Genomic DNA, 16181 nt, shown 5'->3' on the forward strand with positions numbered 1-16181 from the left:
CGTGCGCGCTCCTAGCAGTGTCCTAGTCTTCCTGGCCACCGAATTAGCCCAACAAGAAATCCATCCCCTCAGGGCATCTAGTCTTGACGTTTTTGTTGCACCTAAAGAGCCTAACATGTAGCTTGGAAATTATATTTTGGAGAGTGGTTGATGTAAGTCAGTTGTGCTAAACTTGATCAAGCCCGGAGCCCGAGCAATATCAAATTCTGAGTCGTGCTGATTGCATGCCTCCATAGCTCAGCTGTTTCTGACTTCAGCTATATTTCCTTGATCTCACATAATTTTCACGTGTTAATTAATCCACAAATGTCTATTCCTCTCATCCCTTAGGAAGATAAAGGAAATGGGCATCCCTTCCCCACGCTGCTGGAGGGGTTATTTGGAATCCACCGTATTTGTTTTCCCACTGAACTTCAAACTCATATTTCTTTTGGATCCTGGGAGCAGTAGAGGGTGTCTGCCCTGGTGGGAGGGAGAAAGAGGTGAAGAAAAAAAGACACATGTGTTTGGATGGAAAGTAGCCTCTAAGATCACAGACTACACAGCGATGTAGACTCGCAGGGGGGAGCATCTCCAGAAAATGCAAATATGCCCCAATTAACAAGTCGTCACATTTGCTTAGCCCTTCACAATTTACCAAGCACCTCCAGATGCATGATCTCGTTTAGTTCCCCGAGCCACTCTGTGAGAGCTGGGGAACACAGGCCTTCGTGTATATTTCACACCAAGAAAGTTGAGATCAGAGAGGTTATCCAAGGTTACAGGACAGGGGCAGAATTTGAACCAGTTGGAAGCCCAGTGAGTTTATTGGACGAATGTTTGCCATTCATTGATGGTATCCAGGTAAAGAGCACAAGCTTCAGAGTTTAGCAGAGCTGTTTTAAACTCATAGCTTCTCCATGTATTAGCTAGCCACAGAACCATGGCATGTCACCAATTTCTCTGACCCTCACTGTCCTCATCTGTAGAATGGGGCTAATAATGCTACATACCCTATACCATCATTGTGTTATAAATGAGATAATATATTAAAAGTGTTTAATGCTATGCCAGAACCCAGTTAGGCACACAATAAATGTGCCTTCTTCTCTTCATACTGTTGTTATTATTATTTTAGTACGAGTAGTAGTAAATACCGACGTAGGTCTGGCCCCAAACCATTCCATTGCAAAGCACTGCGCTGATCTTTTTTCTCACCTTTTACCACATATATTCTTTTCTTTCCTTCTCTTCGACACTGTTTTCCTCCTCCTACCTTCCTGTTCCCTTTACATAAAGCCTCTGACTCCAAATCGCACACCCTTGGCTTGCCGCCTTATTGTCTGTCTTAGTCTTTCTCACTGGAATTTACTAGAGCACCACAGGACTCAGAGAAGAGGTAGGAAAGCCTAGCCATGGTCTTTGACATGAGTCATCCTTTGGAGGAGAGCTAAGCATTCCCAACACGTGTTTTTTTGTTTCGGGTTTGCATATTTCTGTCTCAAACAAATAGATTTGAAAGTCTCCAGGAATTAAGCCAATGAAATATAATTTTCCTTTTTAGTGTTTTAGCTGGGTTAGAGGTTTCAGGAAGGAGGAGGACAAGCTGGGTTAGGCGTATCCAGCTCAACTCCCATGTGATGCCTTTCACTTCTGAATTAATTCCCTGGACAAAGTGCCCTTTCTGGCAACAAGAGAAACAGGTTCATCTAGAGGGTTGGCTCGCTGCTGTATAAAGCCCTTCATAACCACAAAGTTGGGCTCTCTCCACCCCAGGCTCCCAGCCTCTGGTAGGGTACAGTGGCAGGCATTGTATGCTCAGCAAGGTTTCACACCCACTGGGAACCTGAAACACAGAAACCGCTTACACCTCAAAGCTCCTTCTGCAGACCTGCGGGGCTGGGGCCAACAATGGCCGCCTCACATCTGCGCCCACTGGGCTGCGAGAAAGACTTCCTTACCCAACCTCACTACTCAAAATCCTGAAACGACTGGACAGGTAGAAGCCACTGGCTGGGCAGAGGCAGATTTCCAGAGCTTCAGAGCAGAGTCAGGCTGTGCCAGCATCTTTTAAGAAGTTGATTCTGAGAAACCTTTCTTCTATGATCATTGCTATTTTTAGAACAGTTTCACACCTCCAGAACCTCTACTATCCTTCCCTCCTTGAAGAGTTTTCCACTGACTTGTCAAATGTTCTTTTTATAATATTTATTTGTTTGGCTTTTTCCAACAAAGGATTTGACTTTGACTTTTTTTTTTTTTTTAAGCCTTGAAATATTGATAGTGGTAACCAGGAGCCTCCAAGAGATGAATATTTGCTCATGTACATAAAAAGCAAGTCGGCCATTGCTTTTGCCTCCAGGCTTTTATTTAAGTTAATGTGGACAACTTTGCAGATGGTCTTGTAACAAACCAAATGAGCCATTGAAAGCAAGCCATTTATTTTAGCCATGAACTTTGGTGAACTTTGTTCTGTTGCTTGATAACAATCAGAGCCTAGGAAACTTACACAGAACATTATTCTCCCCTTGAATATTTTGTCCCTTGAGGTCAAAGGTTTTGACCAGAGACACCTGGGTGGCTCAGTCGGTTAAGCATCTGCCTTCGGCTCAGTTCATGATCCCAGGGTCCCAGAATAGTCTTGCATCAGGCTCCTTGCTCAGCGGGAGGCTGCTTCTCCCTCTGCCTGCCACTCCCCCTGCTTGTGTGCGCGCTCTCTCTGACAAATAAAATCTTAGGGAAAAAAAAGGTTTTGACCACCCACAACTATAGTCATATAAATGCACCAAATAATTCAAGGGGAAAATGAACATCTTTTCAACAATTGCTGCTAGAACAATTGGAAGTCCCTCAAGACAAATGAAAAAAAAAAAAAAAAAACCTTCAACCCCTACTTCAATACTATATACAAAATTAATTTGAGATAGGTCATAGACCTAAATGGAAAAGGTTTAAACTATAAAAGTTTTAGAGGAAAATATCACCAAGACTCCAGGTGGTCCAAGTTTTCTTAGTTCACGGAAAGTAATAATCATAAAAAACGAGTTGGTAAATTGAACCTCATCAAAATTGAAAACTTCTGATCATGGAAAGACAATGTTAAAACATTAATGGGCAAGCCACAGACTGGAAGAAAATATTCACAACACATATATCTGGCAAGGGAACTTGTATCCCAAACATGTAAAGAACTCCTAAATTCAGTAAAAATAAGACCATCAACCCAATTTAAAAATGGGCCAGAAGCTCGAATAGATACTTTGCAAAGGGAGATACACAATGACTAATGACAAAGGGGTTAACATCATTTTCATCAGGAAAAGTCAACTTAAAAGCACGATGAAACATTGCCATTCACCCACCTAACATGACTAAAATTTTAAGAAACTGACACCGCCAAATGTTGGTGAGAATTCAGAGCACCCAGAACTCTCAAGTGCTGCTGGCAGTGCAGGAGAATTCACCTAGTAGAGAAAACGAAACTGTTTGGCAGTTTCTTACGGAGTCACACATCTCTCTACCCCATGTTATAGCAATTCCACTCCTATTTGTTTGTCCAAGAGAAATGAAAACGTTCACAAATTGTGTCTGCCAGTTTCCTTTCTCCACGTCTTTCCCCATGCCATTCTCTTCTGGAGTTCCTTTTTTCCTATTCCCATCCCTCTGACTTCTGCATCTACAAACACTGTGCATCCTTAACATTCTGGTCTCAGGGGCCGGTCCTCAATGTGGCCCAAGTCCAGAGTTGATCAGAGGAACTGAATTATATGAACCAAATTCCCAAGACACTGGTTGATCAATGTGTGTTGATCAATGTGCCAGTGTGTCCATTTGCAATGAGAAATCTAATTTCAAGCCACAGTGTTAGGCTCTCTCCAGTGGTAAGGAAAAGATCACTCTGGGAAACCAGATCTCTGGAACTGACAGGGGTTTCATGGGAAAGTGAGGAAATGCAGAGACCCATAAGCAGGTAGAGCATTTTGGGTGTGCCGGGAAATGCTAGTGGACTGTTACCCTTTTGTGCACCTGAAATCTATAATCTGTTTCTGACAAATCTGAGAGGATGCTCTCAGCTATCCTAGTTAATGGGTTTACAGGTAGGCAGGGAATGAAGGCAGGGAAATAGCCTCTTCATCTTTGAAATGATGGTGGGGGGCGCCTGGGTGGCTTTGCTGGTTAAGCATCTGCCTTCAGTTCAGGTCATGATCCCAGGGTTGTGGGATCGAGCCCCGTATCAGGCTCTCTGCTCGGCGGGGAGTCTGCTTCTCCTTCTCCCTCTGCCACTCCCCCTGCTCATGCTTTCTCGCTCACTCTCTCTCAAATAAATAAATAAAATTGTTAAAAAATGAAAAAAAGTGAAATGATGGTGGAAGAATCCTTTCTTTTGTGAAAGACAGTATAATAGAATTGAGGGATTTGGGAAATTCATGAAAGACCTTTAGCTCTGTGCCTGGCTCAGACAGCTTCTCAGGAATCCCTCTTCTAATATAAGTACCTGCATCACCTTCATCCATGCATTTTTGCTCTTTTAAGACTATATTATAATGTTTGCATATGTCAGGCCATAACCTGTTACATTACAGTTGTGTCTTATACATCTTTTTCTCCCCAGTCCCAGCACAGTCCTTGGCATATAATTGGTACTTAACAAATGTAGGTGGCATTAGCTAAAAGTCTGAAGTTTTCAGAATTTGGCTAAAATTTGAAACATATCACACTATCTCAGAATGTTACTTTTCCATTATAATTTTAGAGTGAAGAGAACTGTAGAGGTCACTTGACCACAGCCCAACTCAGAGGGGAAGGTATTTGCTAGAAGTCACCCTGCCAGGTGCCCATTTGTGGCCCTTCTGGTTTCCTAGCCTTCAGGTGCCTCCTCTCTTACACTTCTCTCCTGGGGTGAGTTTCAGGGAAGTAGAATCCATCAAGACTGCACCATATTCCACCTCAGAGACAGCCTTGGCAAAGGCCTTTGTGTCCCATTGAAAGAACATTTTCTTTAAGTTGTGCCTATTCCTTCTTGCAGACCCTTCCTCAGATCATGCTACCCTGATCTTAGCGTAGAGATTGGGGAGAGAGGGGAAGACCCTGCCTGCCCGCCTGGAGCTCTCCAGGCCTGAGGCCAGTGTCCACACCACTCGGGGAGAAGGCTCCACGCACCACAGCTGCACAGCGCTCCCGCAACTCCGAGCGCCATGGGCTCGGACCCTCAGGGCCCGATGCTGAAGCCGCTGCTATGACAGTGAAGACCGAGACCCTTCTTTAGGAATACTTTACGAAATTATTTTAATGACTGTGCAGACCTTGTAACCTGACCAGGGTATAGTCATCTCTACTGTCCTACGGCAAATATTTCTGAAACCCATTTAGTGCGCGTGTGTCTCCTCTGCCCTTATTCAATCCCAGGCAAATGTGTATCCCTCTGAATGCCCTCCTGACAACGTGGGAAACCGCAGACAGCGCTCCCTCTGTCACTCCCTCTTCACTCTACTTTTGTATCATGAGAACTTCTAGGAAGTCTCTGTTTTTCAGTAGTGTTGGGAACGGGGCAAGAGAGAGGGTGCTAAGCTTGGCTGTGGCCAGGAGAAATATTTAGAAGAGTATTTACCTTCCATTTGATCTAAACCAGTCATTCTCAAACTTGCTGCTCATTGGAACCACCCCGGGGAACTTTAAAAACTAATGATGCCTGGACATCAGCCCAGAGGTCTGATTTAATTGATCTGGGATGCTGCCTGGGCATCTGGGTTTTTTGGTTTTTTTGTTTTTAACTCCCCAGATCATTACCAGATTGAAAACTGCTGAAAAAAATTCTTCATTCTCCTTCCTACTCTGAAAAATCTAAGCTCTCAGCCCAGGTCGGTGATCCAGGGGAACTGATACCTGTCTTTCCTGTGGGCCAGCTCTGCAGGGTCCTGGAAAATCCGCGCGCGCGACGACGCTAAACACGTGGCGGCGGGGCGGGCGGGGCGGGTGGGGCAGGCGGGCGGTGCCGCGCGTGGCTCCGCCCCTGCACGCCTATCGGCGCGCGGTGCGGGCCCTGACGTCACTCTTGTCAGGGCCGCGGCACATGGGTGGCCGGATGCGCTGAGCCCGGCGCTGCGGGGCCGCGGAGCGCGGGGTAGCAGCGGCCGCCGGCGCGGGGAGGGGGGTGGGGTGGGACGGCGCCCAGCCTCGGGTGCTGGCGCGTGGGGGCCGGGCCGGCGCGGTGCCTTCCGCCCTTCTGCAGCCATCTGCATATTTTTTCTTTCTTTTTCGCAATTTTGAACATTTTGCAGGACGAGGGGTTCGAGGCAGGTGAGAGCATCCTGCACGTCGCCGAGGAGCCCGCGGGCACTTGGCGCGCTCTCCGGGGACCATCTGCACTGGGAACCCGAAAGTTTTTTGTTTTTATTTTCTTATGCAGATGTATTTATAAAGATATAAGTAATTTTTTTCTTGTCTCCACCGCCTTGAAAGCGAGTACTTTTGGCAAAGGACGGAGGAAAAAGCTCAGCAACATTTTGGGGGGCGGTTGGGGTTTTTTTTTTTAAGAAAAAAATTTGAGTGCATCGCGATGGAGAAAATGTCCCGACCGCTCCCCCTGAATCCCACCTTTATTCCGCCTCCCTACGGCGTGCTCAGGTCCTTGTTGGAGAACCCGCTGAAGCTCCCCCTTCATCACGAAGACGGTGAGCGCTGCCTTCCTGGCTGCCCCGCTCTGGGAAGGAGCGACGCTCCTGGGGGTCCCCTTCCTTGGCTGGGCAACCCTCCTGGAGCATCCATCCCCTCCCTCCCTGTCCCCTGGCACCCTATCCCTGCTTTGTTGAAATTTCAAGAGCTCACCCATCACCCCCCTCCTCCAAAAGGTGGGGGAATCCCCTCACTGAGCAACGTTTAAAATAGTGCTGGGACCGACCCAGGCTCTCTGGGTCCCGGTCCTGCGGCGCAGGTGGGAGTCATAACTTGACAGGTCAGTGTTCCCTAGATTGAGGCTTCTCCGCAAGCAGAGTGAAACCGCCTGCGCGAGGGCAGAGCTTCGCGGGCTGGGGAGGAGAAACCAGAGGGCCTGGTTCTGTTTGGGGGTGGGTGGTCTCGCAGCGTAGCCTGGGTTTTGGGATCGTGCTACTGTTTGTGTGTTAGTTGGCAACCGGCCCTCGCGAGGTGTGAGCGGAGCCTAGTGCTCTCCCTGCCAGGGGTAATTCAAAAAGCGGGGTGGGGGCTGGGGCTGGCGCGGGGGGGGAGTGGTCTCTGGGCGGGAAGCTGTGCACGCCTCCAGCTCTGACACTTTCCCCGTGCACTTTTCCTGGTGGGAGGGGAGAGCGGAGTAGGCTCACGTGTATCCGCGCAGGAGCCTCCTCTGGCTTGAGCCCTTTCTTGGTAAGTCCCAAACCTCCCCCAGGCAACCTTGGCTGGAGCGGGAGAGGAGGGGTCGGGCGAGGAGGCGCCGAACCGAGCTGGTGCCGCCAGGGATTTGTCATTTGGGCTGATGCGGTTTCATGCCTTCGATGCCACAGTAGTCAATGCGGACCGTGCGGCTTAGAGTGTAAAAGTCTCGAAAGATCATTTGGCTACAAATAGCTTGGGAGTACTCGCATCTTCTCTCCTAGCAGGGGGACAACCTGTTGCATTGCAAGAGTGGAGGGGTTTGGTTCGCCTTTTGCAAAGTATAGCTTTCCTTTTAACTCTCCTTTAAGGAGTAGCACTTGGGAGGAAGGTGCTGCCTGCTGTCTTTTGCATCTGTGGGTGTTTGAAGTCAAATTCTCAGGAGATGAGACTAGAGGATTAGAATGGATGGCAGTGGAGGCTGTGTTTCTCTGAGGAAGAAACTCAGAAGCCAGATTCCCTAATCCCAGATTCCACCCGCGCCTGAGTACTAGAATGGGCAAAATCCAGAGCAGGGTTTAAAGACGACCTGGGGTGAGCGGTGCTTCTGGTAGGACATAGCTGCATACCTCCATCGTCGGTATGTAATCACCTTTCCAATAGCTGTGCTTTTGACAGATTGCATACATGTGTAATTTTTGTGAATTGAATCATACTTAAGCCTTTGGGGAAGAGGGGAAAAAAAACACTTAAAAAAAACCCTCCTTTTATAAAATATAGGGTGCCCCAGTGGCTTTCTAAACAAACATATGTGGGCTCAGGAAGTTCTCAGTTTTCTCCTCTGGCAGCGTGAGACATTGGTCAAGTTCCTTCAGGTCTTAGAGCCTGTCTTCATTATAAATGGGGGAAATAGCTATTTGAGGATCTATTATGAAATTTTTGGAGATAATATATGGAAAGTATCAGGTATATAGTAGGTGCTCAATGCATGGTTTCAAAGGAGGGTGGAGAGTCCCTACTTTACCAAAATTAGAATCCCCAGATCCCCAGCTCACTGGCTAAGTCTGAATGACCTCATATTGTTACTGTAATGAATTTCCTGGAAGAGAAATCATGCCTGGTTATTGACTGTTTTCTCAAAAATCACAGCAATTGTATTAACTGCAGGTGTTACCTTCTCACTGTAGATCTAAATTGTCTCCTCTAATCATGTATTCGAAAACTGCATTCCCTTGTTTATATCCTAGATCAGCCTGTAGCCCTGTCCCAAGGACTAAGGATTTCTTTCCAAAGTAAATAGGAAGATGTTGAAAAACAGGCAGAGATCCATGTCCTGTCTGAACTTTTAACTCTAGATCCACACAAGCCAGCAGCCGGAGAAGAACGCTGGTGTTTGTGAGAGCATTTCGAACGTGGTGTTTTGTAGCAGAGGCCAGGAGGGGTGATTAAAAAGCAACGCTTTTTTTTTTCTTTTTTAAAGTCCAACTTTCCCCCTTTTCTGCAGCATTTAGTAAAGATAAAGACAAGGAAAAGAAGCTGGATGATGAGAGTAATAGCCCGACGGTCCCCCAGTCAGCATTCTTGGGACCCACCTTATGGGACAAAACCCTTCCCTATGACGGAGATACTTTCCAGTTGGAATACATGGACCTGGAGGAGTTTTTGTCGGAAAATGGCATTCCCCCCAGCCCGTCCCAGCATGACCACAGCCCTCACCCTCCTGGGCTACAGCCGGCTTCCTCCGCGGCCCCCTCCGTCATGGACCTCAGCAGTCGGGCCTCTGCACCCATTCACCCTGGCATCCCGTCCCCGAACTGCATGCAGAGCCCCATCAGACCAGGTAAATTCTAAAAGATTCTCCCTTCATATGGGGAAGAGGGTGAAAGGGAGGGATAGGGTTGGGAGGCGCGGCAGAGGGGGGGGGCACAAATATCTTCACAGTCAGGGAGATTGGCTGGCTCTGAAAGAGGAAGCTTGTATTTCACTCACAGCCCTGATTGTCCCACATCAGTGAGCATCCTTATGTCCCGGACAGTCAGCTAAATGCGGGTTCTATGGACCTACCCCAGAAATTCTGATTTTTCAGGTCTGGGGTGAGGGCCCAGGAGTATGCATTTTGAACCCCAGGGGATACTGATGCGGCTGATCCAAGGACTGCAGTTTAAGAAACACCAGCCTACAGGGAACGGTTTGGACACTGTAGGCACCCGTCTCCTCTCCTTGCCCCTTGTCCTCCTTCCCAAGCACATAGATATAGGACGCTGCTGCATGATGCGGGTAGACTCTCTCCAAGGCCGTGTATGGTTCACCTACATTCATTTTTCTTTCGCCTGAAGGGGGAAAAGAATATATGAGTTAGGGGTGTGGGGCCATTCACCTTTTCATCCTTTTCCTTTTGCGTTCTCATTGATTGAGAAATTGAGTCTAAAAGCACGTCTCACTGTTAAGCAAGGTTTAGCCTTCTTCAGGGCCACAACCCCATCATTCCCATAAACCACATTGTTCTTCCAGTTTTGGGTTTTTTTTTTTTTTTTTTTTCATTTTCATCTGTTCATCACACTAAATCCATGCCTGTCAAAGCCCGCAAGGGCGGCTGGAAGCGGTGTTGAAATACTACATGGAAACATCACCCGAAATGTCCAGGACTTCAAAACCCAGTGCTCAGTGCTCAGATATAAACACAGATTGAGGTGGCTCAGCCCTGGCTTCATGCCGTTAACACTGTGTGGTGCAAAATGAACAGGAAGAAAGCGCATTTCACGTGCCCAGGTAACCAGGAACAAAGATTCAGCCAGATAAATTGTCAGGAAGGTCACTGAGCCGAGGGCCTTTGCTGCAGGGGACACAGAAAACAGGACAATGGAGGACTTGTGCTGGAGATCGTTCCTGAACTCTGTGTCCTTGCCTCGCGTAGAATTTCTGTGACATGCAGAGCGAGATTAAAATGGAAGGAAATGAGTCAAAGGAGGAAGAGAACACTCCTGCCTTGAAATATTAGTACTGGAGTTCACGTCTTTCTGCGCTGGCCTCCTTCTCCAAAACCTGCTTTGAGTGATAACTCAAGGCCACTGGCTGGAATGGAATTAAGTCATAACCTCTTCCCACCGCAGGAGGCTGTAGAAGCAAGGGATTATACTCCTTGATGTGACCCCAAGCCCGCATTCCTTGGAATAGACAGTGCCATGGTTTTGTTTCTTCCCAGGAACAGATAATCTGTGAAATAACCATTGAAACCGGGGAGAAGGGGCTGGAGCCCCCGTGAGAAGGTGCCTCGTATCTCAGTCACTCTGCTCTGCAGAATGAGCCTTAATCACTTTGTAGCTTTAGGAAGTGATGTAGCCTCTCCGAGCCTCAGTTTACCTTTGTATAGAAGGCTATAATTTTTATGGGATTGGGTTAATGTGAAAGCTGTATGTAATATGTATAAAGGATCCAGTGACAGTAGATGTTCTGTTAATGAGAGCAGTTGTCGTCGTACATGTGTCAACGTTTATCACGGATTTCAATCCTGTCTTCTGAATTACCTTCTTAAAATACTTAGGAACCATGTATAACCATCCCCCCTTCTGGAAAGAAATATCAAGAGATTTTGGCCAATAGTTATCGGATTGATGTGTTCCAGCCTTAACATTTACACTCAGCTGACAGGTCTTTCTCCATCCCCTGGCAAATACAAGATGTGTGCCAGGTTAGAAATATGTTTTTTTTCCCCCAAAAGGCATGTAAATATTGGGTCCCCCCATCTTGGTTCCTACTGAGAATCAGGAATCAGGGTTTGAGATTTGGTGGCTTCCTTAGAAGCCATTTATCAGAGCTTATTAGAATCAGTATTAATCAGTGACTCAAAAACTTGGGGTGCCCCAATGTTTGTAGCAGCAATGTCCACAATAGCCAAACCATGGAAAGAACCCAGATGTCCGTTGACCGATGAATGGATAGAGCAGAAGTGGTGTGTGTATATATACATATACACATACATATATACATACACACATACACACACTCATACACACACACATATACATACAGTGGGATACTACTCAGCTGTCAAAAAAATGAGATCTTGCCATTTGCAACGACATGGATGGAACTAGAGGGTATTAGGCTAAGTGAAATAAGTTAGAGAAAGACAATTATCATGTGATCTCACTCATATGTGGAATTTAAGAAACAGAACAGAGGATCATAGGGGAAGAGAGGGAAAAATAAAACAAGATGAAATCAGAGAGGGAGATAAACCATCAGAGACTCTTAATCATAGGAAACAAGCTGAGGGTTACTGGAGGGGAGGGGGTAGAGGATGGGTAATTGGGTGATGGGTTTTAAGGAGGGCATGTGATATAATGAGCCCTAGGTATTATATAAGACTGATGAATCACCTCTACCTCCGAAACTAATAATACATTATATATTAATTAATTGAATTAAAAAAATACAAAAATGTAGCAATATTAAATATAGTATTTGGGAGGAAAAAAATAAAACTGCCTAAGAATAAAAAGATAAAAAACAAAACAAAACCAAAAAAGACTTGGGGTGCGCCAATCAGATTTGCAGTCTGTGACAAAGGACTCCTGAGTTTCAGCAGAAATGATTTTGTTAGATCACAGGGGAAGGTACTAGGATCAAAGGGGGCACTGGAATCTAGAAATAAGCTCTTCATTTAAATGTCTTTTTTTGGTAATGGAAACCTACTTCAAAATAATCTTCTTCGCATTGAAAACTCGATACTCCTAACAAGAAGGGGAAAAAAGCTAAAGGTCTTCATATGGCACATACAGAGACAATAACACTGTGCCACAACAACTCAGGCAGTGTCGGTCATTAGAAGTTTCTAATGCAAAATAAATGTCTAAGGGAGGTGGGCTTGATGGACGGATGGTATGTCCCAAACAAAAGTGAAAAGGAAGAAAGTTCTTGATCGTTCTGTGTCATCACAGTGGTGACCAGAACAGAAATACCCAGTTAAACTGGAGGAAGAGAAGTCCTCGGAAGGGAAGAGTCCGTGTATAGCCTGGAGCGTTCTGGGAACTGCATCATTTCAGTCTAGATCAAGATCTCTCAACCTTGGCACTGTTGCGGTTTCACATAAGTCTCTGCTGTGGGCCACTGTCCTGTGCCTTGGGCGATGCCAGTCACCCCCCTGCCCCTACCCTGTGACAAGTAAAAATGCCCCAGTCACTGCCAGCTGTCCCCCAGGGGGCAAAATCACCCCTGTTGAGAACTGATAGAGACTTTCAATCTGGACAGCAAAATCTGGGCATCGCTCAGGATCCTGTCTCTCACACACACACACACACACACACACACACACACACACACACACGGATGCTTTTTGCCTCCTGTAATGCTTTCTGGCGAAACTTTTGAGAAGGTCAGACGACATTAGGTTGCCAAGAAGAAATATCATGTGAATAAGAGCATGGTTATACGCTGTTAGATGATGAAACTATGACGTCCAGCGAATCAGGAGATAATTGCAAAGCAATTTTATTAAACATTTGTTTTCTGTATTTGCTCAGCATGTATCTTTTGAGTTATGCTCAGTAGCCTGGTGTCGTGAGTGCTACCTGTCTGGTTGAAAGGAAATTAAGCCATAAGCTGACAACTAATGCATTTCTAGGTTCTCCCCGCAAGTGTGTCTTGGAACGACAAGGTGAGCATTCTTAACGAATTCTCTTTCCGCTACCATGATGGCCCCTGAACCCCCTTTCCTGTTTTGTGCCCACCCATCCTTATTCCTCTGTCTAGCTGTCTGATCAAAGAATAAATCAGATATCCGAAGAAATACAGTTTTCCTTGAAGACGTAACTCAGGGATCCGTTGAAACCTCTCGTGGCTATGGGATGATAGCTCAGCTTTCTGGGCTGACGTCTTGATGAAGGAAGAGTGGTGGTTGCTGGATGCTGTAGCCACCTGGACCGTCTTCTCTGTCGTCCAAGGGGCCACATTCCGGAGGGTCTCAGGTCAGCGGAGATGGCAGGAGTTGTCCTGACTGTTTCGATGTTTGCCTTTCAGATGCTATCAGAGATGGTACCCGGGAGTGCTCTCCTGGAGGTGTGCTCTGGGTACTGGAAAAACAAGAGTCTGTTTGCCCAGAGAATTGAGCGATTGCTTTAAGGACAGCAGTCCCTTTAGGGAAAGTCATCTGTAGCAGACAAAGGCAGAGTTATTTTTAAATCACATGCTTGTAAAGCCAGATTTGAAATCGTTTCCTCTGGTGGTGTTTCTTTGAATAGCTTGGGGTGTCCTACCACTGTGAGACCCATATTCAGCTGAGAATTAAGAAGGCTGTCTTTCTCGTTGTGAGGCTGGGCCGTGATGATGGCTGGTTACGGCATGAAGTGAAAACCCTTCCATGCAGCGGTGTGTGGGAAGAGGAGGGCATCAGTGGGCGGCAAAAGAAGAGTGGGGAGGTGAGGGAGAACCCACTGTACCTTTGCAAGATGGGATTTGTGCTCTGTTTCTGCTGACCTTCCTCCAGGATCCGGTTTTGGCGTGGAAGGAGCATGCTGGCCATGGGATCTGAGTAATGACGGCGGGGACTTCTGTGCTGGTGGGTCTGGGCTTGTGGGAGGTCCTGCCCAGGCTTCGGGATTCTCTTGCTTTTCTCCACCTCATGAGATGCAGCTTCAGCTTCTCCCTCCCCTTAAGGGCATGCAGTTCTATATTTTCCCATCCAGCACACTGATACGTCTGCAGGTTGGAGCGTCGTGATTGATAGTTGCTGTGCACTGCGCCTCAAGTATCTTGGAAGTGTTTTGCATTTATTGGGATCAAGGACATTATGAAGGGGAGAGAGTCAGCTCTCTCCTGGAGGCGGGCAGCCGTTTTTCTGTTTCTTGTTCTCTTGTTAGAGTTTATCTTCCCCACCACACCCTGTAGAGGACAGGCTTGTCCTTTTCTCTTAGCTTTGACCTGTTGTGACATTCCCAGGACAGGAGTTCCTAGTTCTCTGGCGGGAGGTATTTTCAGGTGGGTGTGGAAGGTGGGGTGGCAGTGACGAGCGTAAGCTCTGGACCTAGGGGCTTGGGATCCCATCCTAGACCCACACGGGCCTGCTGTGCAACTTTGTGTCGACTTGCATACCTCTTTAAGCCTCAGGTTACGTCTCAATAGCGTGGACATGATAAAGAGCCCCCCCGCCGTGGGGTTTTGCAGGGTTACACGGGGCAGCACCTGACGGTTTGGCACGGGGTGTGGCAGGAGGAATACTCCGGGCCCGGAGCGGCTCTCCTGATGCCAGTGGTATGGGAGCAGGGAAAGAACTAGACTGTATTCCCAACCCCCGTTTTCCATTTAGGGATTTGTTTCATCCAGTCCCCTTCTCTCTGCAAAAATAGGACATGCTTTTCTTTTTTTTTTCCTTTCCTCCAGCATGCCCAATCCTTCTTCTGTGTAGCCTGCTTGACTTTGCTCCTTCATTCTGGGTTAGGACAAGTGACTTCCTGGTATTAACCCAGCAGCATCACTTCTGGGTGAGCAGCTCCTGTTCTGCCAGTGTGGAAACAGCCACCCGCTTGGTGCCCAGCCCCCCTTCCCTCTGCACCGCCCACCGCCCCCCCAGCTCTCGTGCGAGCCCTGCAACCCTGGCTGCCTGCCTGCGTGACCGTGTGCTTCAGGCACGTGGCTGTGCCCTGTCGAGCTTGCCCAACTCTGGGTGGCGTGCTGGCTTGCTTCCGTCCCCCACCCCAGACCTTGCTTCTCTTCCCAGGCAAGCTACAGCAAGTGCCAGCAAGAAATTGTAATCCTGACCCTGGCATGAGAAAGCTGAGCCCTGTAGGGCAGTTCATACGCCAGGGAAACCTGCTCTGCCCAGCCCTGTAGCCAGACCCCAAACTCGGCCCTCTCTCCTGCGCCTGTCTGCCCAGAGGCCCTATCTTTTCTGCACCGCTGCGGCGGGCGGGATTCCTGGAGGCCAGCTCCTGCCAAGGGTCTTGGCAGAGTTTTCCAGTTGAGCACTGTGCCTACCAGACTAGAAAAATAGGAAGATGAAGACAAAACTAGGTGGAGGAGAAAGAAAGGGGTGGGCAGGGTGGGCAAGGTGGGCAGCGAAAAGCTTTGATAACATCCTAATGCAGAAAGCCAGAGGATGAGAAGACACCCATGACTTATGAGGCTTCTCTGGAACCTGTCCTGCAACTGCACTGGTCACTCTTCCCCGGGAGTCATTTTTCATGTCTCAGTGGTGAACATGGAGGGAAGAGGGAAGTAGCAGGGGAAGTCACAGGATTAAAGAAAACATTGGGAAAGAACACGTAAGGGAGGGACAGGGTCTGCATTTGATTCTGTAATGGAAGTGGTTGAGAATATCTTTCATTTAGTATGTTTTTGGTATTCCTCCAGTAAATGTCCTGACCCGAAAGCCCCTAAGCCATTGTTTTGGAATGAACCTAAATTTCCTGAAGACCTGGATGCCGGCCGGGCCCCCGTTGCCATCAGAATGGCCCCGTGTCTGGGGCAGCTCCACATGGGCCATAGAGCAGCTGCTTAGAGCTTAAGATCCAACAAACCAGGGGCGCCTGGGTGGCTCAGTCGTTAAGCGTCTGCCTTTAGCTCAGGGCGTGATCCCGGAGTCCTGGGATCGAGCCCCGCATCGGGATCCTCCGCTGGGAGCCTGCTTCTTCCTCTCCCACTCCCCCTGCTTGTGTTCCCTCTCTCGCTGGCTCTCTCGCTGGCAGTCTCTCTCTCTGTCAAATAAATAAGTAAAATCTGAAAAAAAAAAAAAAAAGTATCCAACAAACCAGCCAGCCTGGGTGTGGATCCTGACTGGTGCTCACTCAGGATCTCGGGCAGGTCATTTAAATGATCTGCTTCTGGTTTCCCATCTGGAACTTGGGAAACAATCACTGGATCTGCCTCGTGGGATTTGGGAAGGTCCTGTGAGCCAGCGCTTA

The 16181-nt window shown here is 47.7% G+C and overlaps 1 protein-coding gene across 5 annotated transcripts in view; it reads left to right on the forward strand.

Annotated features, from left to right (window-relative positions):
- The first annotated feature begins 6144 nt into the window (after positions 1–6144).
- The window catches only part of HLF (HLF transcription factor, PAR bZIP family member), a 52332-nt gene continuing 42295 nt past the window's right edge, over positions 6145–16181 (forward strand). For 2 of the 5 annotated variants that reach the window (XM_026513195.4, XM_026513196.4), the window contains exons 1-2: positions 6145–6650; positions 8789–9124. In XM_026513195.4, coding sequence (XP_026368980.1) covers positions 6536–6650; positions 8789–9124 — 451 coding nt within the window. In that variant the 5' untranslated portion in view covers positions 6145–6535. Of the gene's footprint in view, positions 6651–7291; positions 7339–8788; positions 9125–16181 lie in introns of those variants that run through there. The other 3 variants (XM_057317739.1, XM_048223958.2, XM_048223956.2) reach the window with 3 other exon arrangements.

The sequence above is a fragment of the Ursus arctos genome, unplaced genomic scaffold, assembly GCF_023065955.2.
Source record: "Ursus arctos isolate Adak ecotype North America unplaced genomic scaffold, UrsArc2.0 scaffold_24, whole genome shotgun sequence".
Classification (NCBI taxonomy): Eukaryota; Metazoa; Chordata; class Mammalia; order Carnivora; family Ursidae; genus Ursus; species Ursus arctos.